This window comes from Danio rerio, chromosome 10, assembly GCF_049306965.1.
Source record: "Danio rerio strain Tuebingen ecotype United States chromosome 10, GRCz12tu, whole genome shotgun sequence".
In the NCBI taxonomy this organism is placed as follows: Eukaryota; Metazoa; Chordata; class Actinopteri; order Cypriniformes; family Danionidae; genus Danio; species Danio rerio.
The window spans coordinates 30,778,081-30,805,522 of NC_133185.1; the positions used below are offsets into that span (position 1 = coordinate 30,778,081).

Here is a 27,442-nt window from a genome sequence, read left to right on the forward strand (position 1 = left end):
TTCAATCATGTTTGAACAACCACGTCATGGGTACAGTACAGTAGTGTACAAATGCATAACAAATAAAAGCAAAACACAGGCATGGGCCGGTATAGGATTCTGACGGTATGATAACCTTGGACAAAATATCACGGTTTCACTGTATTGTGATAACTGCTCAAAAATATATTTTTGAATGTCTGCATTTAACAAAGACCTTTTTCCTCTTTGGACAAAATATTTTCACAAAATATATTTTATTTTGAGAAACATTGAAAACATTTTGAAGCAGTAAACATGTCAGGCTAAATGATTCAAATGAATCATTGACTTCCGCTGTCTTCATTAGTTTTAAAAACACAAAGTACTTTACTATTTAAAACTGCATCTTTGGATTTCTTTTCTGCTGGAGATACAGTTGTTCTAAAAAAAAAAAATACAGTACATATACAGTAGGAACGATATAGCCTAAAATGTTGGCGGTTTTGACTTTTTTTAAACTGCGCTATACCTTAAAAACAGTTATCATCACATGCCTAAACACATTTAAACTGCCAAAAAAGCTATTTCCCTTAACTTTGCAAACAGAAATAGCTTGCAATGCTCAGTGTCAACAGTAGGGAGCAATATTGATCCATATAATGCTACAGCGACTCCAGTAGGAATAACACAAACTGCCTTCTGGAAGTGAAAATATTCCAGTCGACTTCCACTAAATAGATTTAAAACACGACACCACCTGAAATATATTATCCACACTGCACAAAATACACCGCATTGCTAAATCAACAGGGCAGCCATCCAAACCCAGTCCCCGACAACTGAAACAAACAGCCGAACACCTGTGTTTGCAATAATGACCCTTTGTGGTATGCTTGAGAGCCGTTCCAATCTGAAGTGATACTTTTGTGCCACTGCTAATGATACAGAAGCACTTTTGGATTGTTTTCAGAGTTTTTTTGTTGTCATGAATTCCAGAGAGCTCAAAACTCACCTCTTTCTGATGGTACTTGATGGCCAGTTTCAGCCTGGCCAGATCATTAATGCCTTCATCCTCCAGAAGATTTATATCATCTTTGTAGTTCAGAATCAGCTCGAGCTCTCTGGAGCTGCGTGTTTGGTCGAGCAGGTCTTTGGCGAACTGTTTACACTGCTGGGAAAGCTCTTCGTACTCCGACTTGAATTCGTTTTCTACTTTGCTGAGCTCTTGGAGTTCCCAACTGAGCTGGAAGGCCGTCAGGAAGGGGTCCTCGCTGGAGAGGGCGACAAGTGATGGACTGGCTAGGGCTCGGTAGATGTTGAGACGGGATCGGGAGTGTCTCAGGCTGTCTACGTCTGAGCTGGACACGCACTCCATGCAGTTACAGCGCACCTGGTGGGGCTGTGGCATGGAGACACCTTTCTGTACCAGCATCTTAATGATCTCATAGTTGTTGGTGTGTGCGGCCAAGATTATGGGTGTGATGTCAGGGGTAAAATCAGAAAACTGCTTGTCCAACAGGATAGGAGGTACCTAGAAAAAGTACAAATAAGGGTTGGTAAAAACGAATGGCCAATGCAAATTGTTTACAACGATTGTTTTTTTTGGTGTCACATCATAGCTGGGGGCGTGGCATGGGGGTGGAGTTGGCGTGGGAGGATTTCCCCCTAGATCAGAAATGAATATAGTAAACCTGGAGATGTGCCAAAAAATTTTATTTAAGTAGTTTAAAAATTTACATTAAGCATCGCCTCATAATCCAAGTATTTTTAAATAATAGCCCTAGCCTTAACACCTAGTCCTGACCCTTCATGTCTACTGGCCATCTGGCAGACCGGGCAGTTTCCCGCTTGGCTGGCGTACTTTTTTGGGCTGTGCTGATCATCATATGATCTGATCGGCCCATAAAAAATTTGGCAGCCAATCGTTTTTTTTTTCTGCCTAATTAATTGACCATGCAGTGATTTGTGACACCCTGACAGTAAGATGTTTTTTTTTTTTTTCGGACAGACCGGCCCATGTGACATAATTTGCAGCCCATTAGTTATCTAGTCTGTCTTGACACATTTTGGGCTCTGTGTGAGCGTGCAAAAACTAATAAACTAATACATTTATTAAATATGGTTTTGCAGTTCAGGCTTAAATAAATATTTGTTGCATTTTCGAATTGTTTAATCTCATTTGATGGACTATAAAATCTTAAAGCTATGTTTTTATATTTCATTGTTGAGTTAAACGTTTTAATTTTTTAAGGGTCTCTGATACACTGCTTTTATTATTTAACTTTATTTTGTTAATCAACATCAACTGTGTGCATCCACAGGCGGTTTCTGTTATGTTCATTATTTAATATAGGCTCCCTCAAAACACACAAGATGGACTTCCAGTGTGGATTATAATTTTATTATCACAGCGGAATGAACCGCCAACCTATCCAGCACATGTTTTACGCAGCGGACGCCCTTCCAGTTACAACCCATCACTGGTAAACACAAATACACTCTTGCACACTCTCACATGCACTACAGCCAATTTAGCTTTTTCAATTCATCTGTATTGCATGTCTTTGTACTGTGGGGGAAGAATTATCATTTTATTATAATAATAACAACTTAATAGCAGGTTTTTAATTTAATTTTAATTGTAAAAGTTTTGAATTTGTAAACTCTCATTATTTCCTATATATAGCTTTTTCGCTTTTATAGAACAGGAATTGGTAAACATTTTCAAAGGAGTGCACAGATGGATAGCATTTTGATTATATGTAGAGGGCCGCTTAGGCCTAAAATGCCAGGGCTGTTACTTTGTCACAGTCCAGCCCTGCTAGTGTCGGATGGATTTTCAACAGTTTCTTAACACAATTAAACCAAAAGGGCATTTTCATAATATGCAAAATGGGGACAAAAAGGAAAAATGCTGTGCTTTATAGCTCAAGGTGGAACAAGTAGTTATTCTATTGGGATTTTTGTATGTTTATTTGAATGCATTTAACTTAACTTACTTAAATAAACTTAAGATCATGATTTTTAAACTTATTAGAAGACATTTCAACATCAAAGCAAGCAAAAAGAAAAAATATTATTGCAAAAAATCAACATAAAATTCATTCTAATGGTTTGTTTTCCACATCTGCATAAATGGATATGATATTATTTGGACGTTCCCAGTAATGGGGAACAAGTCAATACATATCTAAACATTCTTATAGTTGAAAAGTGAAAATAACAATTTGGACTTATCATTTACTGACCATCATGATGTTTTAAACTTTTTATTTTTTTCTGGAAGCTAGCTCTCTGCAACTCTCACACGGTTGCCCACTGAAGCTAAGCAGGGCTGAGCAAGGTCAGTACCTGGATAAGAGACCAAATGAGAAAGCCTGGTTGCAGCCAGAAGTAGTGTTAGTGAGACCAGCAGGGGCACTTAACATGTGGTCTGTGTAGGTCCAAATGCCCTAGTAAAGTGTAGGGGACTCTATACTGCTCAGTGGGCGCCGTCTTTCGGATGAGACATTAAACTGAGGTCCTGACTCTGTGTGGTCTTTAAATCCCAGGATCAATCCCAAAATCCATCATGGCCTCCTAACTATCCCCATATCATCATTGGCATCATCACTCAGTCTCCTCTCCACCAATCAGCTGATGTGTGACGTGTGGTCTAGCGCAATATGGCTGCCATTGCATCATCCAGGTGGATGCTGCACACTAGTGGTGGATGAGGAAATTCCCCCCATTGTGTAACGCTTTTCGAGTGTCCAGAAAAGAACTATATAAAATGTAAGGAACTATTATTATTATTTTATTATTATAAACTTTTAAGAGTTTTATGCATCTTTGAAACAAAAATACATTTTTAATTGCAATCTATTATTTTTGTCCCTCCTTATTCACTCAAAACTGACACTTCAAAATATTTGTAAAGTTGTCCAAATATTTTGAAGAGACATGAACAGTTTGTATGATGAACAGTGTTTAAGTTTGGCTATTATCCACATACATATAAACACTGTCAGACATAAATAGAAGCTCTTGATGAGCAAGAACAAACCTCATTGGTTCCTGTGAAAGCTTGAATGTGTCATGTGACATGCAAATATGAACCTCAGTGGTATTCACGTCAATTAAGCTTGCTTGAGTTGGACCTTCAGCAGACAGAAATCTCTCCAAATTCATTATTTGTGTTCTGAAAAGTCTCTTGGATTTAGAACTATATGTGAATGAATAAATGAAGACATGACTTTTTGTTGTTAAAAGAGCAAAAACTACTAAAAAGTAGAAAATAGTTCACAAGGACAACAAGTATGATTTTTCTTATCCTGTTCGCAAATACAGTATAATTTTAATAGAATACCTTTCCCAGATGTGCCTTATCTTAGGGATATTCAGATAGATTTGTTTCAAGAGTTTCTCACAAAACAAGACCTAAATGACTTAATTTCCCAAATGTATTTTTTAAGGATTTTACAATATTTATAGCAAAACAACAAAACTGAGATAAAGATACTGTATGTATATTTTTGTTAGTTTTTTAGTTGCGCCACAAGCTATTATTGTAACCTCAGCACTTGAACAAAGGAGGCTGCAAGGTATCTGCCTCTATAATAAATGAATGGCAAGTCAAATCAATCAGTGGCCATCTAAACTCCACCCCAGGCTGCAGTTTTGTATGCAAGCAAGAGATTCACGTGTATAGAGGAAAATCTACTTGTGTGAAGTTTTTACTGGCTTTCTATAGGGAAAGGCAAATGTTTCATTCCTCTCACCACTATACTGTATAGATTATTGTCATTTCTCTCATTCATTTCTTAATTTAATGAGTCCTCCTCCTTATTAAACTCACTAAATACTAAATGCTCCTTCAAAATGTTTATATTGTACATAGGCATGATCGGGTAAAGGATTCTGACGGTATGATAATGTTAGATAAAATATCACGGTTTTATGGTATTGTGATTACTGCTCATATGAAACATATTCTTTTTACATATTTCTAAATAATCCCCCCCCCCCCCCCCCTTTGAACACAATATATTTTATTTTGAAAAACTATTTTGAAATGTTTTGGAGCAGTAAACATGTCAGACCAAAAAATTCAAATGAATTATTGTCTGCTGCTGTCTTAATTAGTTTCAAAAATACAATTTCTTTACAATTTGAAATGGCATCTTTTGATTTATTTTCAGCTGTACTGTTGTCCAAAAAACTAAAAATGTAAATAAAAAAACCTTACACATACCTTAGGAATAGTATAACATAAAATTTTGGCTGTTTTGAAACCTTGACTTCTCCAAACCACTGTATACCATGAAAACGTTCGAGGTTACAGAAGTAACCCTTCGTTCCCCGAGGAGGGGAACGGAAGTGCCATGAATGGGAGGATTCGGATCAGAAGCCGCTTATCTGGAGAGTATTGAACGGGCCAATGAATGAAATTAATTGGCAGCGTAAGCTTGCGCAGGTGTGCGACATCTGCAATTATCTCAGCATATAAGCACACCTGAAGCCAGCAGACGCCATCCTTTTAAGCTGAAGAGACTTTCAAACAGCTAAGGGACAGTCATTATGGCGACGGAATATGGCACTTCCGTTCCCCTCCTCGGGGAACGAAGGGTTACTTCTGTAACCTCGAACGTTCCCCTTCGGTTGGGGAACTTCAGTGCCATGAATGGGAGAATATGGAAAGCGCCATAATGACTGCACCTTACCAACACCCCCGATGAGGAGATAGTCAAGCAAGCGTGACGCACCCACATCATGGGGGGCGCGGTCCTCCAACGTGTCCCTGGCCCTAATTTATCCTACTTCAACAGAAGTTTTACGGATTTAGATATATTTTTTGGGAAGTCGTGAGCATCTAGATAATTCTAGGAAGAACGACAGTACGTTGGGAAGCGTGCAATCCCGATAGGGAGGACGCTGCGGAGGCCATCCGTTACCCAAGGGGGGGATAGATGGCAGAATTTACCTATGGACTAGCCCTAAAAAGGGGGAGTACGCATAGCAAAAGAGTGGTTAGCGGAGAGGGAAGACACGGGTCCGCCCAGGGGGGGGACTTAACCGTGGCGGAATAAGCATATGGGATCGCCTAGTGGGGATCACGCATAGCAGGCACCTATACCCAAAACGCGGGCTGACCAGCGGGCAGACCTACAACGTAGTGGGCCAGCAAGTGACTCCTCCGCTGAGTCAGTGCTGGGGGCCACGGAGGAATCTGCAGGGCTCACCTGACGGGGAACTTTACTGACAGATAAAAAAGGCGCACGTACCTCCGTGTTAGGGAGAATGGCGCTGCAAGCGTGTTTCAACACCCTACCGAGTTGTCTCCTCAATCACCAAAGGGTTACCTAATACCCTTGAGGAAACCGGCTCCACTCGCAGATTGTAAAACCTTGCAAATGTGTTGGGTGTCGCCCAGCCCGCAGCTCTACAGATGTCTGTTAGAGAGGCGCCGCGTGCACGCGCCCAAGAGGATGCAACGCTCTGAGTGGAGTGTGCACGAACTCCCGGGGGACACGGCTGACCTCGACTCGAATAAGCGAGTGAAATGGCATCCACAATCCAGTGGGATAATCTTTGTTTTGATACGGCACTTCCCTGCTGCCGACCGCCATAACAGACAAAGAGCTGCTCAGATGATCTAAAATTCTGAGTACGGTCCACATAAATGCGCAGAGCGCGAACTGGACAATTTAAAGAAAGGGCTGGGTCTGCCTCCTCCGGGGGCAGCGCTTGCAGGTTCACTACCTGATCTCTAAAGGGGGTGGTAGGAACCTTGGGCACATAACCGGGGCGGGGTCTCAGGATGACGTGAGAGTAATCCGGCCCGAATTCCAGGCACGAGTCACTGACCGAAAATGCCTCCAGGTCCCCGACCCTCTTGATGGAGGCCAACGCAACCAGCAGAGCTGTCTTCAGGGACAGAAATCTTAGAGATACTGATTCGAGTGGCTCAAAGGGATCGGATCGCAGACTCGTGAGAACGAGGGCGAGATCCCAAGAGGGCAGAGAGGGGGGCGAGATGGATTAATTCGCCTAGCACCCCTAAGGAACTGGATGACCAGGTTATGCTTTCCCACGGTGCCGCCAGCTACCGCGCTATGATAAGCGGAGATGGCGGCCACGTAAACCTTGAGAGTGGAGGGCGACAGCCTGCTGTCCAACTTCTCTTGAAGGAAAGAGAGCACAACACTAATCTGGCAATTTCGGGGGTCTTCTCTGCGAGAGACGCACCATTCAGTGAATAGACTCCACTTCAGGGCGTAGGCGCGCCTCGTGGAGGGGGCTCTAGCCTGAGTGATGGTATTAACCACCGCAGTCGGTAGGTTACCTAAGTCTTCCTCGCGTCTAGGGACCACACGTGGAGGTTCCAAAGATCGGGGCGAGGGTGCCAGATGGTGCCCTGTCCCTGAGAGAGTAGGTCCTCTCTCAAAGGGATCCGCCAGGGGAGGGCCGTCGCGAGGAGTGAGAGCTCTGATATCCAGGTCCGGTTGGGCCAAAGGGGCGCAACTAGCAGAACCTGTTCCTCGTCCTCCCTGACCTTGCACAGAAACTGCGCGAGCAGGCTCACTGGGGGAAACGCATACTTGCGCATGCCCCGAGGCCAGCTGTGGGCCAGTGCATCCGTGCCGAGAGAGCCCTCGGTCAGGGAAAAAAACAACTGGCAGTGAGCGTTCTCGGGGGAAGCAAACAGATCGATCTGGGCCTCCCCGAATCGCGCCCATATCAGCTGAACAGACTCGGGGTGGAGTCTCCATTCTCCAGGGCGTAACAGCTGTCGTGAGAGCGCATCGGCTGCACGATTGAGCGTGCCTGGGACGTGAATGGCGCGCAGCGATTTCAGCCGCGGGTGACTCCAGAGGAGCAGACGGCGGGCGAGCTGAGACATGCGGCGAGAGCGCATACCCCCCATGCGGTTGATATACGCCGCCGCCGCCGTACTGTCCGTCCTGACCAGCACGTGTTGCCGCTCCAGCACCGGTAAAAAGCGGTGGAGAGCGAGGAACACTGCCAACAGCTCTAGGCGATTGATATGCCAATGCAGCTGGGCACCCTTCCAGAGGCCCGCAGCCGCATGCCCGCGACACACGGCCCCCCAACCCGTGTTGGAAGCGTCTGTTGAAACAACAACATGGCTGGACGCCTGTCCTAGAGGCACACCGGCCTGTAGGAACGAGGGGTCGTTCCAAGGGCTGAGGGCGCGGCGACACAGCGCAGTAACCGAGACCCGGTGTGTGCCCGCGTGCCATGCGCGTCTGGGGACCCGATCGTGAAGCCAGTGCTGAAGTGGTCTCATATGGAGCAACCCGAGCGGCGTGACGGCGGCTGCGGATGCCATATGCCCCAGGAGCCTCTGAAAGAACTTCAGTGGGACCACTAGTTTGCTGTCGAGCTCCCTCAGACAGTTCAGCAACAGGCGAGCGCGTTCCTCGGAGAGGTGCGCTACCATGGTGATCGAGTCCAGCTCCATCCCGAGAAAAGAAATCCTCTGCACGGGGGCGAGTTTGCTCTTTTCTCGGTTGACCTGAAGCCCCAGTAGGCGGAGATGCCGAAGCACCTCGTCCCTGTGCATAATCAATTGCTCCCGCGAGTGGGCTAAAATCAGCCAGTCGTCGAGATAATTGAGTATGCGAATGCCCGCGAGCCGAAGGGGCGCTAGGGCACCCTCCGCGAGTTTGGTGAAGACCCGCGGAGACAGAGAGAGCCCGAAGGGGAGGACCTTGTACTGCCACGCTCGACCCTCGAACGCAAACCGCAGAAATTGGCGGTGGCGTGGAAGAATGGAGACATGGAAATACGCGTCCTTCAGGTCTATGGCTGCAAACCAATCCCGAGGACGAACGCATTGGAGAATGCGCCTCTGCGTGAGCATTCTGAACGGCAGCTTGTGCAGACAGCGGTTCAAAACGCGCAGATCTAGGATTGGCCGTGACCCACCGCTCTTTTTGGGTACGATGAAGTATGGGCTGTAAAACCCACTCTCCATCTCGGCTGGAGGAACCGGCTCGATTGCACCCTTCGCCAGGAGGGCAGCAATCTCCTCTCGCAAGACAGGGGCGGACAGGGGGTTGACCCTGGAGAAATACACGCCCGTAAACTTGGGGGGCCGTTTCGCGAACTGAATCGCGTAACCGAGTCTGATTGTGCGTATGAGCCACCGCGAGGGGCTGGCCCGCGCTAACCAGGCAGGCAGAGCCCTCGCTAATGGAGTCATCGCTACAATCGCTGACGTACCAGCGGTGGGGCAGCGCGGAGTGGGTGTGCTGATCCGGGAAGCACGAGGGTCCCGCGGAAAAGCTGGAGGAGAGCGATTCGCTCTGGCTCCGCACCCTGACTCCGGAGAGGGGGCTGGAGGGCTGAGGGAAGGGAGACCGTCCCCCCAGCGCTCGTGAGCCACTGGCGAAGCACGTAGAGTCTGCGAGCCGGAAGGCAGCGCGTCCCGGACTGGCAGAACTCGTGCAGTCACATCCGGGGAAGGGAAAAGGTGCTCTTTTACTGATGTTTTGGTGGCACTGAAAAGTACCGTTGTTATCGGGGCCCCGCCCTCCAGCGGGGAAAGAGCAAGTTTCCTCTTCTCCGGATGGCCTGTCTCAGGGACGCTTCGCGGTCCGTTTACCGGACTTAACGGCGCCCTGGGCAGGAGGGGCTGCCTGCTTTCGAGGTGAACGCCGCGCCCGCTTGGCCGGAGGCGCAGGCGGGGGCGGGGCAGCACTCGTTGGCGGGCGCCCTCGGCGAGGAACAGCGGAGGTGGATGGCTCGGCGGGCGGAGCGGGCTTACGGCCACGCCGATAGATGACATTGCCCATCGCATCCGACTGCTCTTTCACCGCCTTGAATTCCTGGGTGAATTCACCGACGGTGTCGCCGAACAGGCCAGCCTGGGATATGGGCGAGTCAAGAAAGCGAACTTTGTCAACGTCGCGCATATCGGCCAGGTTTAGCCAGAGGTGGCGTTCCTGAACCACAAGTGTGGACATCGTCCTCCCCAGCGCACACGCGGCGGACTTAGTAGTCCGAAGAGCATAGTCGGTCGCGGTGCGCAGCTCATGTAATAAGCTTGGGTTGGACCCGCCCTCGTGCAGCTCGGCCAGCGCCTGCGCTTGGTAGCGCTGGTAGGTGGCCATCGCGTGCAAAGCAGAAGCAGCCTGGCCCGCAGCCTTATAAGCTCTGGCTCCGAGGGAGGCAGACAACCTACAGGCTTTGGACGGGAGGCGGGGCAAACCCCGCCACGTAGAGGCGCCGCGCGGACAAAGATTGACCGCGATAGCGCGCTCCACTGACGGGATCGCCTCATACCCCCTGGCAGCTCCGCCGTCAAGGGCGGTGAGGGCGGAGGCACTCGCAGCACGGGCAGAGAAAGGTGCCCTCCAGGACTGCGTGAGCCTACTGTGCACTTCCGGGAAGAAGGGGACGAGAGGCTTCGAAGGCTTCGCCTTCTGGTCCTCTACGTAGCACCCATCTAGTCGGTCCGGCCGCGGAGCTGGGGGATAAACCATCTCCAACCCCACGGCCAAAGCAGCCCGGGAAAGCACGGCTAACATGTCCGCTTCAGGATCCGATTTGACAGCGCTCACCTGCCCGGAGGGGGCGAGCGGGTCCGGATCTTCGTCGGACAGTGAAAGCCCACCCTCCGATGCCGCGGAGGACATCTGATCTCCGGTGTCAGCGAGTGTGAGAGCTATCATCTGGTTAGATGGATCACTCTCACCACCCGAAGCTTGGATGGAGCGCCGTGAGGAGCGAGAGGTCCGCGAGCCCGTGGGCGGCGGATTAGCTCCCGCTGAAACCCTCAGATCTGCCCGAGCGCCCGCTGCTTTTTTAGAACAGGAGGCAACTGGGGTGGCTCGCTCTCTTGCGAAAGTTAGCCGCGATCTTAGCTGTGCAACGGTCATGGCATCGCAATGACGACATGAACCGCCCGCGAGCACCGCATTAACATGCTGGACCCCCAAACATGCAATGCAGTGATCGTGTCCATCATCCGGAGACAGGAAACCCCCGCATCCAGAAACGCACAGTCGGAGCGCCATCCTGAAAAGGACGTGCTGCACGACTGTGTTGCTCTTTTAGGAAAGTTGCAACTATACGCACCGCTCTGGAGGACCGGACCCAAAGAACCGCAGGCAAGGGAGTAACCCAGCTCGACCGTCTGCCACCGCGAAGACCCACTCTGGACCGGGAGACACACTCGTTCGCTCTGAAGTGCTGATCAGCAAGAGGAACCCTCATCGACTCACTCAGAAAGGATCTGAAGCGAAAAGGATGGCGTCTGCTGGCTTCAGGTGTGCTTATATGCTGAGATAATTGCAGATGTCGCACACCTGCGCAAGCTTACGCTGCCAATTAATTTCATTCATTGGCCCGTTCAATACTCTCCAGATAAGCGGCTTCTGATCCGAATCCTCCCATTCATGGCACTGAAGTTCCCCAACCGAAGGGGAATGGTTATTATCCCATGCCTAGTTGTAAACTAATGTTCAGCTATTTAGGATCTGTAATGTTTATTATTAATAGAGTACAAACTGTAATCATATGAAATATTATGACAAATCAAAAATCAGCTTATATATATAAGTATTAGGATGCATAAATATAATCTATAATATAAGTATTAATAATTGTATGCATCATGAATATGGATCAATATACTAAAAATAATACTGTTACTATATTGACAATTTTAAAATGATGCTAATGTATTTTAATTGTTTTTAAAAGCAAGACGTGCATGCTTAGTGCATGATTCAATTATTCTTTGCTTTCCCATAATGGAAATATTCAATTTCACTCAACAAGCATGTATGACAAACTCCTCTTATTTTTCTGCAAGACGCGGTGGCTTGATGATCAATTCGCTACACTGTGTGGCGCTAAAGTCATTAACACTTTATCTGCAGCAGAGGTCATAGCGCTTCAAACTAAGTGGAAAATTACTTAATCTTCAACCGCAAGATGGTGAGAAGCATACAATGCAAGCCATTTTCCTCTTCATGCAAAAGCACCTCGAAGTGTATTAAGAAGAATTCAACTTTTAAAACTTTTAATTAAGCATCCCGGTCTACAGGGTAAAAGATTAGAGCAGCAGGTACCACTGCGACATGGTCTGCGACACAGCTTGGACATAATCTGCACATTTACAGTCTCTCCACAAAAGAAAAGATTACCAAGGCAACTGGGGATTCCTGCATGTTTTAGTTTGAATTGAAAGGAAGGACCCAAGAGATGCTGCAGCAGGTGAGACATCAAATGGTTTCGGTTCACATTCTGAAGTACATTTGTCAGTGATTGCTGTCTTACCTGCATGCCCCCGCTGGGCTTCTTGTGGTTCAAAAGCAGCTCCACAGCTCCCACCACCTCCTTTCGTATGGCGTGTAAAAGCGCATCCCCCACATACACGTTAAAGCTGAGCAGCAACTCGATGATTTCCAGATTCTCGTTCTCGATTGCAATCAACAGAGCCGTTCGCCCCAGAGGATCTATGCAGTTGATGTTGATTTTGAAGTAGATCTCGGCTTCTATGAGTGCCTGCTTGACGCTGCCATAGTCGCCTTTCTCCACAGCCCACAGGTAGGCCTTTTCCAGCGGTGACAGCTCAGACTCGGATCGAACTATCCGCAGCGGGATCCGGTCCCTGTACAAGAAGTTTTCCGTTCTGCGAAAGTATTGCTGTGACATTGCTGCTATGCCTTCATGTGAGTCGACTGGGGCTTGGAAAGAGATGGAAACAGAGATGCTGGTAAATGAGGGCAGGATCCGTGCATTACGGAGGAAATGGCTTTAAGCATTGGAAACCGTAAAAAATCTCCACACCCAACATCCCATTAGTATGACACTCAGACCTCATTTGCTTGGTTTTCTGTCTTATTAGATTGTGATGTTTTGTTGAAGGCTACAGTGAAAACCTCAGATTCTTCTAATGGCACATGTTAATGGAGTCAAGAGAGCACGTGGTATAGACTATCCTGGCATAAATATATGCAATGACCAGGGTTTTGTTAGCTTCTCAGTACCTTTAACGCAACATTGATTACTTTTACATGGACATCAATAATCCAATTTTAATACGATTAAGACAATACTCTGATTAAGAATCTACCATGTAAACAGCAACTTTTAATTAAATGGTCAAACTTTAATTTGATGGTCCGTTTGTTGAATTTGTTACATTGTTAACTAATAATCATTAGATTATTAGTAGTCTGTTAGGTTGGGGTTAGGGTTTGAGTAAGTTGACATGTACATGCAAAGTTTCTGTTAAAGGAGCAGTATCAACAGGTATTTTCGCCACATTTTGGGACACAAGTGTTTAACACTATTCTCTGCACCAACTGAGTAAGTGAAGGACCAGAGACATTCATGTCATGAAATGCGGAGGTTTTTTCCCATAAGGCGTGTGATATCAAATTCAATGAAAACTACACTCTTCCAGCAGGTCATACTCACATCCAATACAGGGCTCGAAATTGCGACCATTTTGGTCGCATATGCGCCCGAAATTTTATCTATGCGACCTTAAATTATATTTGGGAGCATTTCTGCGAGTGCTTAAAATTGTTGTGTGCGAACAGTTTTTACTGCAAAATGTTCAGCACATGCGCGGATTCGGGAGACATTCACGCAGAATGCATCTCTAAGTTCTTTGTCTGTACTTGAAAAGCGAAACGCAGCGCTCAGGATAGGTTTAAAACAGTTGTCATGTCAACTTCCTGCAGTAAACAAAGCCTAGTCCGTAATGCTTGCCCCGCCTTCGCGCTCTTCTTATTGGCCCACCACTGCTCTAGCACTGAACGCGAATGATTGGTTAATATCAGCTGTCAATCACTCAGCACCTTCTGGCTTCGGATGACAGAGAGCTACTACCGCGAAAAACTAAAGCGCTGAAGATGAGAATGAAGATAACATAACACTGACAGATTTAGTTTTAGAAACCATCTAGTTACAAATAATGACACATACTGATCATGTGCTGAATGTTAATCCACCATCTACACTTTACCAAGAGTAGAAGACTTCCATTGGCTTCAAGTCCGCTATAAAAAGTCTGTGGGATGGAGATTTCAGGTAACTGTTTGCCACACTTAGCATGAGAGCTTCTGTTTAATCCTTCATATAATCGCCAGATGCTGTCCGCCGTGCAAATATGTCAAATTTAACACCACGTACACCATCACAAACGGGCTTGCACTGAGTAAACTAACATCGCTACTCCTAAAAAGACTAGTATTGTTGTTAACATGTATGCATATAATAAGGTACAGTATGTGTCAAAAGTATCAGTGCAATATCCGACAGTCAAAAGTGAGAACAGCAGAGTTATATCGTTAACAGATTCATTCATGCAGTGCGTGCAGGGCCGGTGAGCGCTCCGTGTATTCTATGTTCACTCAGTTTTGTTATAAAAATGTATTTTCTTGTGATAACAGGATTTCGTTGAGACATATTTTCCTCACGCTTGCATATATTTATATATATATATTTTTTGCTTGTTAGTTTGATTAGTGTTGATTTCAAATACAATAAATATGTTTGTATAAAACTTGTAGTAACTGTGCTTATAATTAGTGGGTGCGACTAAATTTTGGCTGATGCGCCTAAATTTTTAAAGTTAGGAGCACCAGTGCTACCAATCAAAAAGGTTAATTTCGAGCCCTGCAGTATCTCATTTGTCACAGGAAACGTGGCATGAAATGTTCCTGAATGAAAGTGAAAGTGCTAAACTGCAGTTAAAGACGTCAAATTAAAAACGAAACACGCGAAATTACATGAAACTCCAGAGGAAATGTGGATAGTACGGATAGTGTGCCAATGATGTAAATATGTCCTTCAACATGTAAAACGGGATCACGAAAGGAACATTCAAAAAGCAACTTATGTAAACACCTTAATCATATAATTGTCTTATTCAGATTAAGGTAAATAATTTGATTTCTGATGCCCATGTAAACGCAGTCAGTGTTATCAATAAAATATCTGCGGCTGTTTATAAAGAATCTCATTGGAAATACTGGGATTGATTTTGCTTTCCTTCACCACACAAATTAGCTCTGTAAAATGCCATTTTGTTAGCCATCAATTAGACAAATGTGATAAAAATAGAGTACTTGAAATATCTGATTTTGAGCTACAATTTAGTTTTTTTTATTGGTTTTCAATAAAAAAAGATTATAGTTTTTAGATTAAAGATTATTAATTAAAGATAAGAGTTTTTTTTTTTTTAAGTCAACACAAATATACATTCAGTCATTTTCTTTTCGGCTTAGTCCCTTTATTAATCTAGTGTTCCCACACCAGAATGAACCGCCAACTTATTCAGCATATGTTTTACGCAGCGGATGCCCTTCCAGCTGCAACCCATCACTGGGAAATACCCATAAACTCTCATTCACATCCATACACTATGGCCAATTTTAGCTTACCAAATTCACTTATAGCGGATGTTTTTGGACTTGTGGGGTAAACCGGATCACCTGGAGGAAACCCACACGAACACAGCAAGAACATGCAAACTCCACACAGAAATGCCAACTCACCCAGCCAAGGCTCGAACCAGTGACCTTCTTGCTGTGAGGCAACAGCGCTAACCACTGTGCCACAGCACTGCCCAACCTAATATATTTTTACATTTTATTCTAGAACGTTATTAACTTATGTAATGCCCTCTTGACTAGAGCAGTGGTTCTCAATGCCTGCCCTGCACATTTCATATGTCTTCCTTACTTAAAACACCTGATTCAGTAAATCAGCTCATTAACAGAGAGATCCATGAACTGATCGTTGTATGTTAAATAAGAGACATGGTTTCCCCTACATTCATTTTTCCATGGCGGGGCGCCACACCAAAATTCATCCCGACACGGCTACATTAAAGCTTCTCATTAATTCAAAACATTTATTCATTGTTGTTGTTGTTGTTTTTAATAGCGGGATATAATCGCACCAATATGCATTAATATGTAAGTGAATTATAACAGCACAAACTTTTCTGTTACCGTAGTAGGGCTTGTTTAACACTTTAAGGTGATGTGACTGACTTACTGACCGGTGCGCGATGCGTTAGGCCAGCAAACATGACATAGCTTTCAGTTAAGATGAACACAGTTTCCATAATTGTACTTTATTTAAAGATAAAGGTCTGTGATTCTGCTTACAAAGACTTTAACGTTATCTTGCTGGAGTTTATTGCCATTTTACTTTACTCCAGGACACATTAATACCGACATGTAGGTCTATTGGAGACATTCATAAATATTCCTAGCAAATCTAATAAATGTTGGAGACATACTTACTCCATAAATGCACTAAATCGCACTTCAGCAGTGTTTATTTGAGAGCGCACAAGAAGATCTATGCTTTGCGTGCAAGAAGTTTTTTGCACGAGCAGAGGAAATCGGCGCGCAAGCAGAGATTGGCATGCTCGTATTATCGTTACATAAATGCAACATCGACGTGTAATACTGTGCTCACCACAGTTCTCCATTTGTCATTTAAATAACGCCATAGCATAGGTAGTTGGTAGATTTGTGTAAAAGACCTGCCGCCACAGCTGGAAAAAATCCTAGAGGAAACACTAAGAGATGTACAAAATGTGCAGGGTGGGAAGGCCCGAGGTCCGGAATTGAGAACCACTGCTGCAGAGGTTGTTGGGACATTAAAGTAAAAATATTTGCTGTTTATTTACTCAATGTTAGGCCAACCAAGACTCTCTTCTTCAGTAAAACATTAAGAAGCCACAGTCAGGTAATAATTTTGAGTTACTTTTATGTTATTGTAGGTTTTTTTGCCTCTTAAAGTGCCTGTAGCTATTGACTTGCATTTTATTTATCACTAAAAACTGCATTTTAAAAATGCAACCGGAGGAACCCACACCAACATGGGGAGAACATGCAAACTCAACACAGAAATGCCAACAGACCCAGCCGGGACTTGAACCAGCAACCTTCTTGCTGTGAGGCGACAGTGCTAACCCCTGAGCAACAGTTCCATGTTGGGGACATTAAAGTAGATTAATTCGCTGTTGATTTACTCAGTGTCAGGCCAATCAAAATGTAGGTGACTTTCTTCTTCAGTATGACATTAAGAGTACATAACCAGGTAATCATTTTGAGTTACCTACATGTTTTTGTTGCTGTTTTGACTTTTAAAATACCGTAAATAAAATAGCCATTGACTTGCATTTTATATACTGTATAACCAAGGACCACATTTTTAGTTAAAGGTCTTTATTTCATTTTCTCCTGAAGAAAAAAGTCAGCTGCATCTTGGCCAAATGGTTACCATGGTTGCCTCACAGAGTCAACCAAGAAGGTTGCTGGTTTGAGTCTTGGCTGGACCAGGAGGCCTTTTTGTTGAGTTTGCATGTTTTTCCTGTCTACATGGGTCTCCTCCAGATGCTCCAGTTCCCCACAGGGTCCAAAGACATGATGTGTAGCTGAACTAGATAAACTAAAATTGGCCATAGTATGTGAATGGGTGTGTGGGTGTTTTCTGACACTGAGGGTTGTACTGTCTGTGCTGGGTTTGCCGCTGTAAGGCCATTCGCTGATAAAACAATTGCCAGAGTAACTGGCGGTTCATTCCATGGTAGCAAGCTGAAAAAAGCTGAAGGAGAGTGAGTGAGCGTGAGTGTTTCTGTAAAAACATAATTACTGACTCACTTTGTTTACAGTTGTCTTTTAAAATAATTCTGATACAAACTACTGTATCAGAGTTTTAATTTTCCTAAAAAAAATTAAAAGAGTAATATGAAGCTTAATGTGGTGACAATGGAGTCATTTAGATGGTTTTCTTAAGGAAACCAGGATGATACTAACTTCCAGGTTGACCAACAAAAATACCTCCCGACTGAAACAGTTCATAGACCATATGTATCAGCTGTCGGTTGTTGCTAAAAATATATTTTGTTTGAGAATATTTAGACAAATTTAACAGTTATGGTTCTAGGACCTCACAATTTTGTATCGGTCTAAATGATGTTAATTAAACTATTATGCTTGTGACTGCATCCCAGAGATCTCTGTCTATTCTAGAATATATCTTAAGTACATTTTCATGAACAGTCCAAATTACTATATGAGCTTTTAGGTGAAGTCTTTATCAGTCAAATGATATGATTACACAACCCAAGTCAGTCCTGAGATCGAGTTTATGATGACAGTAGCCATATCAATAAATTTAATATTGCTCTCTTGTACGCTGTCATTAAGATTAATGAAGGAACAACACGGGTCATTAAAGTCTGTTATTTTTATAAGTGTCAGCTAGATATGAGCTAAATATCGATACATAAACAGCAACAACCTGTAAACTATATTGTTTTATGGTCAGTGTTTTACTTGGTCTACTGATAAAACATCATGGTCCTTGCTTCTTGTTTCTCACATTTGTACACTTTTCAAAGACATTGTGGTGTTACAATTGCTCTGTCAAATGAATTGTGTAAAGCTTAAACGTTTACTATTCTTCTCCATTTTTAATCAATCTGTATATTAGACTTTAAACCTATTAACACTTTAGGCATTGCAACTGCTTGATCTTTTGTCCATATAGTATAGTGTTGTCATGAACACAAGTTAACCAAATAAACAGATTTTTTCATTAGAGTGTAAGCTAAAGGCTTAATACAGATAATCCTGAAACATTTGGCCATCACAATTTATCTACACTCCATAAACTTATTTGTAATAAACCTATTTAGGCATAAACAATCTCAAATGAGCAACAATATGCTTTTGCTTATATAGCATTATATATGAAATCATATTAATAAATGTAGATCTGTATTAGTCGGTGAGTGTTAATTAGGTGATAAGTGTTTTGTAGTGCTGTTTTGTATGCGTTAGCTATGGGGAAAATCAATTGTATATTCAATAACTGACCCATAGACCACTCAAGATTCCCCTTATACAATTTCATTTGTAAAAGCTATGTATTTAATTTAAATAAGCCCAAAAATGCAGTTCTGGATTTAGTTTAAACTTTAAGAAGACAAGACCTTGGATGAACTTACTACAAATTCAACAAAAAAAAGTACAAAAAATCTTCCCAATTTTTAGACTACTACCTCTTATATTTGAATTATGATGTTATTTATTAATTATGATTATTGATGTTTTTTGGTCGGTTTATGAACCTTTTTAACTGCCAAACAGGTTTTTACTATAGTCATGAGGACATTGGGAATGTGCCACTTCTGCTTGATGAACACAGACAGATCAGTGCGCAGTGCGCTCTCCAGTCTCCACTCATCACTGCCGGAGGCTGTGTCTCAAAATACAGCAAGCTGCCTACATCAGCAGCATTTCTGGCCATAGATGCTTTCTGGCGCTGGGCGAGTTAGCAAAATGACCAAAATAATACCGTAGGCGCACAATACGATACCCGCGCATGATGCAGGTAGGCAGCTTGCGTTATTTTGAAAAAGCAAGCTACAATTCAGATGGCGGTGCAGTTCATGTTAAACAGAATAATTCGAGTATTAATGTTTTAAGATGCCGCATCAATAAACTGATACAGAGAGTGAGATTATAACTGTAATTTTCTCACTTTAATTTATTCAAAATGCCAATTGTGTTGTTTTCCTTCCCTCGTGATACTATAAACCTGCATGAATTACTTTTTTTCTGTGTTATACAGATGGAAATGTAATGACAGTCTCAGTTTCTTGTCACTTTCTGTGTAGACAAGATATGCTTAAAGTAAACGGTGACTGAAGCTGTCTTTCGACTCCCTTAAAACGAAAGAAAGTCAGCTTTAGAACAACACGAGGATGAACAAACAACAGAATTTGCATTTTTGGCTGAACCCCCCTTCTATGAAATAGCGGAATCTCACCTCACCTGTTGGTTTTGGATGTTGCACTGACTCGTGACTGATTCCGTCTAACTAACGTACAACAGGTGCCCAGCGCGTAGAAAACCCGTTACGCTCCAACCGCCTCCACAGAGAAAAAAGCGCGAAAATGCGCAACGATGGAAATAGAACGCGGGAAAATAATATCCATTTGGACGCGCGGCGAAGCTCAATAATCCTCTCATTTCGCATTCAAGATGGAGCTAATCTGCAGAGTTTCCCAAAGCCAAACATGTTAGTTGCCTCCATAAAGTGCGCGTCTGACATCTGTAATCGTCTATCATCTTGCATATTCTCTTTCCCATGCAGGTGTCATCACACTTTGATGTGACGCTTTCTCAGCTTTCGTTAAGAGTTATTTTGATCATTGAAGAGACTTGGAGCGCAAAGGCTACCAGATGTCCTGTCTGCATTCTCTCTCTCTCTCTCTCTCTCTCTCTCTCTCTCTCTCTCTCTCTCCCTCTCTCTCTCTCTCTCTCTCTCTCTCTCCCTTGATCGAGTGCTTACATGTGTTATATTCACAGCTCGACGTCGAATGTCACAGTCATTGAAGATATATTCAGTCATTTTTAATTATTTTTTTTAAGTTTACACTCAATGAATTGCACAGTAGCTATATAAAAAAGGAAAGAAAGGTTTTAGTCTGCATGGCGCTCTCTTGTAATGACGAAAAATAATAATATTCAAGATACATAATGAGTAGTTTTCACTCAAATTTGCATTATCCATATTTTACCCAAATTTAGGTTAAAACCTCCCAACTTTTTAAAATGTCCCTGATAATCAAGCATTCAACAGCTATAACATGTCAAAACAATATTGCAGTGTTATGCACTGATTAATTATGATGATGTTGACCAATTATGGTGAAGCGGCATTGGATCAGTTCGCTCTCTGAATTCTGTTCTTGTTAAAATGTCTTAAATAGACAATAAAGTGCAAATAAGATTTAATTAAAGGATTCAAATTGCAGGAATCCAGTACAGTAACTACTGAAATATCAACCTCTTCAGGTATTGAAAATATTATTTGCTCACATAGGTAGGCTACTGTAAAAGGCTATTTTTATATATACAGTTGATGTAAAATTATTAGCCCTCCTGTTTATCTTCCCCCCATTTTCTGTTTAACAGAGATTTTTTCAACAGATTTCTAACTAATAGTTTTAATAAATCATCTCTAATAACTGATTTCTTTTAATATGACTAGATATTTTTCAAGACCCTTCTATACAGCTTAAAGTAACATTTAAAAGCTTAACTAGGTTAATTAGGTTAACTAAGCAATTTATGGTAGTTAGGCAAGCCTTTGTATATCAATGGTTTGTTCTGCAGACAATCAAAAAAAATATATATATATAGCTTAAAAGGGCTAATATTTCTCACCCTAAAATAGTGTTAAAAATTTGGCTTTTAATTCTACCCAAAACAAAACAAATAAGACTTTCTCCAGAAGAACTACTCTTTGGTCTATTAAACATAAATTGGGAAATATTTAAATAAGAAAATAAATCAAAGAGGGGGCTAATAATTCTGACGTCAACGGTATAGATTTGTTAATGAACAGTTTCTGGTTAATAAAAGTTTTAAGAGTTCACACTTAGCTATGGCTTGATATACATTTGCAGATTTGGCATGCTGTCCCGGGAGAGAACCCTGAGCTCTGAGATACTTGAGCCCAGGGCATCCTACCTGGTCATGTAGCATGACGGGGGGTTCGAGATCAGGTAGGTCTCAAGAGCTCCCCCTGGTAAATGAGTAAAGAGGGAGACGGGGTGTATAGGGGGGTTCTATAAAAACAAAGGTAAGAAAGGTAGGATGAATGGGCTTCTTTTCAATCAGATTATGAGGCTTTGATATCTGTTCCAACCACTTTTGATGTTGGAAAATGTAACCTTGCAGTTTTAACAAAATAAATTGTATTGATTTTAGTTGTTTGAAACAATATATTGCATAGGAAATAATACAGATCTGTAAAATAACAGAATGATTAAGTTAAGTACCCATACAGTAATTGTTTCAAACAACAAAAATGTCAATAAAAGTCACTTTGTTAAACGTTTCTAGCATCAAAAGTTGTCAGAGCTGAGGTGTCATTTTTCATTAAGATGAAAACGTTTATGAGGAAATCAAGACTGTCCTTCTGTATATCAATTGTTTTAGCTCAACAGTATGCAGAGAGATTAATCATATTGCCAAGTTGTCTGTTTGAACAGATGAAGGTTTTGGACAGGTGAGCATTTGTGCCATCTATCCACACGCACACTTCACCATCAAAGTAGTACAAATGATATATATCCAGACTCTGAGTTGATTTTGTCTCTATTTCAAGCCAATGATCAAACCTGTGAAACTGAGTCATAGATCTGGGTTTGAAGCATTAGGTGTGAAGAAGCCAACTCTAAAACTTCACATCCTTCCTGCAATTTGTCAGATTAACAGGTTCAACCATCACAGAGGAAGACAAATCAAACTGTAGCAGCAGCCAAAGACACTTCCCTGTAAGGATTTGATATCATCTTGAGGATCTGAAGGACATACAAATCAAAGATGTGGAGCCATAGAGCAAATTCTACATAATTCCTCAGCAACTATTGCAAAATGTTCACCACCTGTCACGATCAAACTCCTCTGAGAGGTCTTCAGGCCAAACTGAACATCTGTTTCTGTTTATCCTTTTCTTTTTTTAAGTTTTCTGTTTTTTTTTTTTTTGTTTTTTTTTTAATATCACCATGCAGACATTTTGACATAACACTTGATTCTAAATCTGAAAGATGTAGAAGGTGTTGGGAAATATCATTGATGGAGAAGGCAATACCAGAAAGCAGTGACATGATGAGTGAAAAAATCAAGCAATTTGTATCCATTTCTCAGTGTGTATAGACAGTATATTTGGGGCATTTAAGCAAGTTTTTTTAATCAGTTATATTTATTAAAATAAGATTGTGGTCACCTACCATATTAAGGAATAGAAAGATGATACATTTAAATTTAAGTGAGGAGTTGCAAAAAATAATTTGCAAATTGCAAAATTTCAACTAAATTATATATTTTTATGGTTCTCTTAATTAAAAAGTGTTTTTATTACAGTCAATATTTTTTTTAATTGCAAAAAATCTGTGAATGTAAGTAAAATCTTATATTGCTGTAATTACTGTCTTCTAGGCTAAAAGATGGAACCATTTTGAAAGATGTGAAAAAGACACAGTGACTGCTAGCCAGTTTTGAGGGAAACATGACACTGCGGGGTTAGTTAACAGGGTGTTACAATCAAGCCACACACTGTTAAACACCAATTAAACCAACAAAATAACTTTAATTTTGAGTGTAACATTGAGAACTTTTTATATATAAATGTTTTTTAATAAAAAAAATAATAGAAAAAAATATTTTATTCCTAATAATGCAAATAAATCCAAATGTGTTTATCCAGTAGATAAATAATAAATAAACATTCAGTGCTATGTAGAATAAAAATATATTGAGCTAAGTACTGAGGAAATATAGCTACTATTTAAAGTAAACAGAAATTAAATTAACTGTGTGAAATCTGCCTTTATAAGTATTCGTTAAAACTAACCCTCTGCCTGTTACAACTTGCCCCACTGGTGGGGTAAATAGTAACATTTTTAATCCTGGCACTTTTAGCAATACTATACATATAACCAGTGCTCATTTGTAAAAAAGGCTTGTGTTGTTGGTAAAAAAAAAAAAAAAAAAAAAAATGGTTTGTCTAACCCCATTACTTTGTTCATTATTTGGTCAAAACCAAAAAGTGTTACTTTTTGCCCTGCTCTCCCCTATGGGTGTTTCCTGGTTCTGGGTAGTGGCTGGAAGGGCATCCTCTGGGTAAAACACATGCTGGAATAGTTGGCGGTTCATTCCGCTGTGGCGACCCCTGATGAATAAAAGACTAAGTCGAAGAAAAATGAATGAATGAATATACAATTAGCATCAACATCAAACTACTGGTTCAGTTTGAGGCAGTGTCTTCTGAAAGCAGCACAAAATAAAATGAATAAATAAATAAGTCATGAATAAATAACCTTAAAACATACATCGTAAATATTGTTAAATAAATTCAAATATTTAGGCCTTTTTATACCAAAAGCCAAATTCAACTAATAAATCCATGCAAAGAAAATTACTGTAACTTGTGTTTTTTTTTTTTTTTTTTTAATTCAGAGATAGTGAGTTGTTTTCCTTCCAGTCCTGCCGGAGACTCTCTATCCTATTTCATACTTTCCTGTGGCTGTAATTTTTTTAGACAAACACAATGTGAATAAATCATATACTGTCTATACCGTGCTGCCCCTGTAGATTCCTTGCAATGGATATAAATACAGCAGTGTGATGTGGGATGATGGGGTAAACAAACAAAGAGTTGAATTAGCTGTTAGACGTTCATGTTTCTATATGAGCTGCACACACTGCTCTGCTGCCTCCAGGAAATAACAGAAACAACTTGGTATTCACATTTCTTAATACAAAAAACTCACAAGCTTACCTAGAGGTGTGAAAAACTGAAAAACGAAAGATGGGGAATCGAAATGAGAACAGAGACCAAATCCAATATCATTTTCATGGTTTCCCAGTCTTCTCAAGCAAATAGCGAAATCGTTAGCGTATTCTGACCCTAAAAACTCCATTTGGATCATTAAAGCATGTGAGCAGAAAATGACACTGAATTATTCTAAAATGGGATAATTTTGCAGAATGTCAGTATTGATCTGCTGGGGCAGACACAATAAATGAAACGTCTCCTGTTCTTCATTAGCGCATATAAGAGAGTTTGTGTATATTTGTTGATAAATGTCCACAACAAAAAGGGTTTATCAGGCCTCCATTTTCAAGACGACTGTTTAAAACCACATTACTGTTTGACACAAAGAGATCTAAATCATTCAAATTGATTGGAATGGAAATTTAGAGGCCATGGCCAGACATTTTGTGTTTCAGTGAACAGCATTTTTGGATTATGCTTGTATTTGTACAGGGATTACAGGGAAAAAAAATCTGCTTTTAATGCTGTTAGACAAAACATAAATATTATTCCTACACATATGTATTATTTTCATTCATTTTCTTGTCAGCTTAGTCCCTTTGTTAATCCGGGGTCGCCACAGCGGAATGAACCGCCAACTTATCTAGCAAGTTCGTACGCAGCGGATGCCCTTCCAGCCACAACTCATCTCTGGGAAACATCCACACACACACACTATGGACTATTTAGCCTACCCAATTCACCTGTACTGCATGTCTTTGGACTGTGGGGGAAACCAGAGCACCCAGAGGAAACCCACGCGAAGGCAGGGAGAACATGCAAGCTCCACACAGAAATGCCAACTGAGCCAAGGTTCGAACCAGCTACCTTCTTGCTGTGATGTAACAGCATTACCTACTGCGCCACTGCCTTGCCCATGTATTATTTTTGGTTTTCTTAAATCAAGAGACCAAGGCAAAAGTTTGAACTTGAAATTGAATGTGAAGAGATATTTGTCTACAAAATAATGTAAAGAAAGGAAAGTTTTTTTTACTGAGCTGTCATTGAAGGGTGAATGAAAATATAACCACAAACAAATCAAAGGAGTCTTTTATCTAATGAATTATTTAATGAAAGACCTCAATGCACTTAAAGGAATAGTTCACACAAAAAACAAAATGGTTCCAAACCTTTATGAGGTTCATTATTTTGTTGAACCTAAAGGACGATATTTTGAAGAATGCTGAAAACTATTAAGTATTGACATCCATAGAAGGAAAAACAAATAAGTAGTTGGTTCCTGCTCTCTAGCTGTTTTCACAATATCATCTTTTGTGTTTAAAAGAAGAAGTAATCTAAAACAGGTCTGGAACAAGTGAAGAGTGAGTAAATGATGACAGAATTTTCAGTTTTGGTTGATGCTTTACATTGAATAAAGTGATTAAGCTATAATATTTATCTAACATTGAGGAGTTTTAAAATTTTATTTCATAAAGAATTTCTCAAAAAATGTATGTCCTTATTGAAATGAACCCTAATTTACTTTACAAACGCATTACTTTGAAGTAAGCCAGCCAAAAACTATTTTTGCTCGAAAAAATTGTGAGCCAATTCCTCCCCTTCCAACTACACTGAAGAAAACTACTTTTTGGTGTGGTAAAATCTAATAAATTTACTCTCGTCATTTTTAATTTGTAATATTAAGTGTCAAGGATAACTAGAATTTTCTAAGTAAATATTTAATATTAAAATATTTACTTCATGTAATAAATGAAAGGAGTGGAAAGGGTTAAATATTAATATTCATTTACTTTTAATATTTAAATATTTTCTAACTGTTGAAAACTTAGTATTATTAAGTACATTTTAATAATTGATATGTCATTATGGATGTGTAGTTCCCAGAATGCTTTGCATGCGACTGAATTAAGATAGAATATTTTTAAATTAAAAGCAATCTTAGGTGTTTAAATTTAAAAGAAAGACTTGTTAGAGTTTAATTATCATTAGTTTGAAGATTAAAAAGAGTTTTGAGTAAGTGTTTTTAGTTTTGCGGTTACCACCTTTCAGAAGAGTAGCACTCATGCTTTGGATCTTGGCATTTTTCAACATTAATGTTTGATGCTTCACTCAAAGAGCCATATGCTAATGCCAATTCTGAGATCAGTAAGGATTTTTAAAGTAAATTTGCTCTTGGGTTCAATTTGCTTAAACTAAAATGAAATAACAAATTCCAAGTCAGTGGAAATGTGTGTTTTAATTAAACAAGTTATGCCAGATGTACTAAATTGTAACTAATAAGATATATTTAAATTTTTACAAAAAAGCAGTGTTCCTTTTGCTAAAACATGAACTTGACATTACTAATATAGATATTATACTAATATTATCTATTAACCTTTACTTCGTTAATTTAGAAGTGTTAGAATAAACATTAAGTAAATTTTACATGATATTGACAAGTTAATTGTATCTGATATAAGAATGTAAAATTTACTTCAAACTTGTTAGTCCAAATTGTTTTTAGGATTTTTTTTAAAGTAAATTTTAAGAGTTTTTTTTTTATTGTGTGTGGGGAATATTGATAATAAACCTTAGGACAAATGCACATAGAACCCAGAGATTATCAGGTGAAACAAAACAATTCCCGATCAGATGGCAGAATTATAACAAACAGTCAGAGAGTGAAATGGATTCATTACTGTCTGCAATATTGTCAACAAAGGAACACACATTTTGACAGAAAATTATAACTTTGAATTTGACAATAAACAGTTGATTTATTTAGACTCACACAAAACCCTTCATGTCTAATCTCTCTAATATGCATCTTTTGAAAAGGTACTTCCCCAGTGACAACTCCTGTATCTTTATTTCTGAGAGTGTAGAGTGATTGGACCCTCAAATTCAACTTTCACTGTAACAAATGATACGATCAATTAGTAATGACAGCATATGTTTTTAGCTCATTGTAACTTATTAAACTATGTTAATAATCTTCTAACTTACTTTTTAAAGTTTTGCAAGTTATTTTAAGCCAGTTTAACATAATACAAGTTCAAAAGACTCATAGGGTTAATTTAATTCAGCAAAAAAATTTAAGGCAGCCAGGGTTTTTTTATAGTGTATTAGGGAAGAGAGGGTTATAGGGATTGTT

At 41.0% G+C, this 27,442-nt stretch overlaps 1 protein-coding gene and 2 long non-coding RNA genes across 6 annotated transcripts in view; 2 read left to right on the forward strand and 1 right to left on the reverse strand.

Moving 5' to 3' along the window:
- trpc4a (transient receptor potential cation channel, subfamily C, member 4a) overlaps positions 1-20,323 on the reverse strand; it is a 30,913-nt gene extending 10,590 nt beyond the window's left edge. For 2 of the 4 annotated variants that reach the window (XM_678557.8, XM_073913472.1), the window contains exons 1-3: positions 19,791-20,323; positions 12,253-12,662; positions 974-1,492 (exon numbers count right to left, since the gene is read on the reverse strand). In XM_678557.8, coding sequence (XP_683649.3) covers positions 974-1,492; positions 12,253-12,630 — 897 coding nt within the window. In that variant the 5' untranslated portion in view covers positions 12,631-12,662; positions 19,791-20,323. 4 annotated transcript variants of the gene reach the window in all.
- The window catches only part of LOC141376378 (uncharacterized), a 60,400-nt gene extending 33,799 nt beyond the window's left edge, over positions 1-26,601 (forward strand). The window contains exon 8 of the long non-coding RNA XR_012386343.1: positions 26,422-26,601. This is a non-coding gene — a long non-coding RNA (uncharacterized lncRNA). The remainder of the gene's footprint in view (positions 1-26,421) is intronic.
- On the forward strand, positions 19,138-23,543 carry LOC141376381 (uncharacterized). Its single transcript, XR_012386348.1, has 4 exons — positions 19,138-19,347; positions 21,431-21,529; positions 21,966-22,035; positions 22,237-23,543. It is a non-coding gene; the product is annotated as an uncharacterized lncRNA (long non-coding RNA).
- Positions 26,602-27,442: the final 841 nt, after the last annotated feature.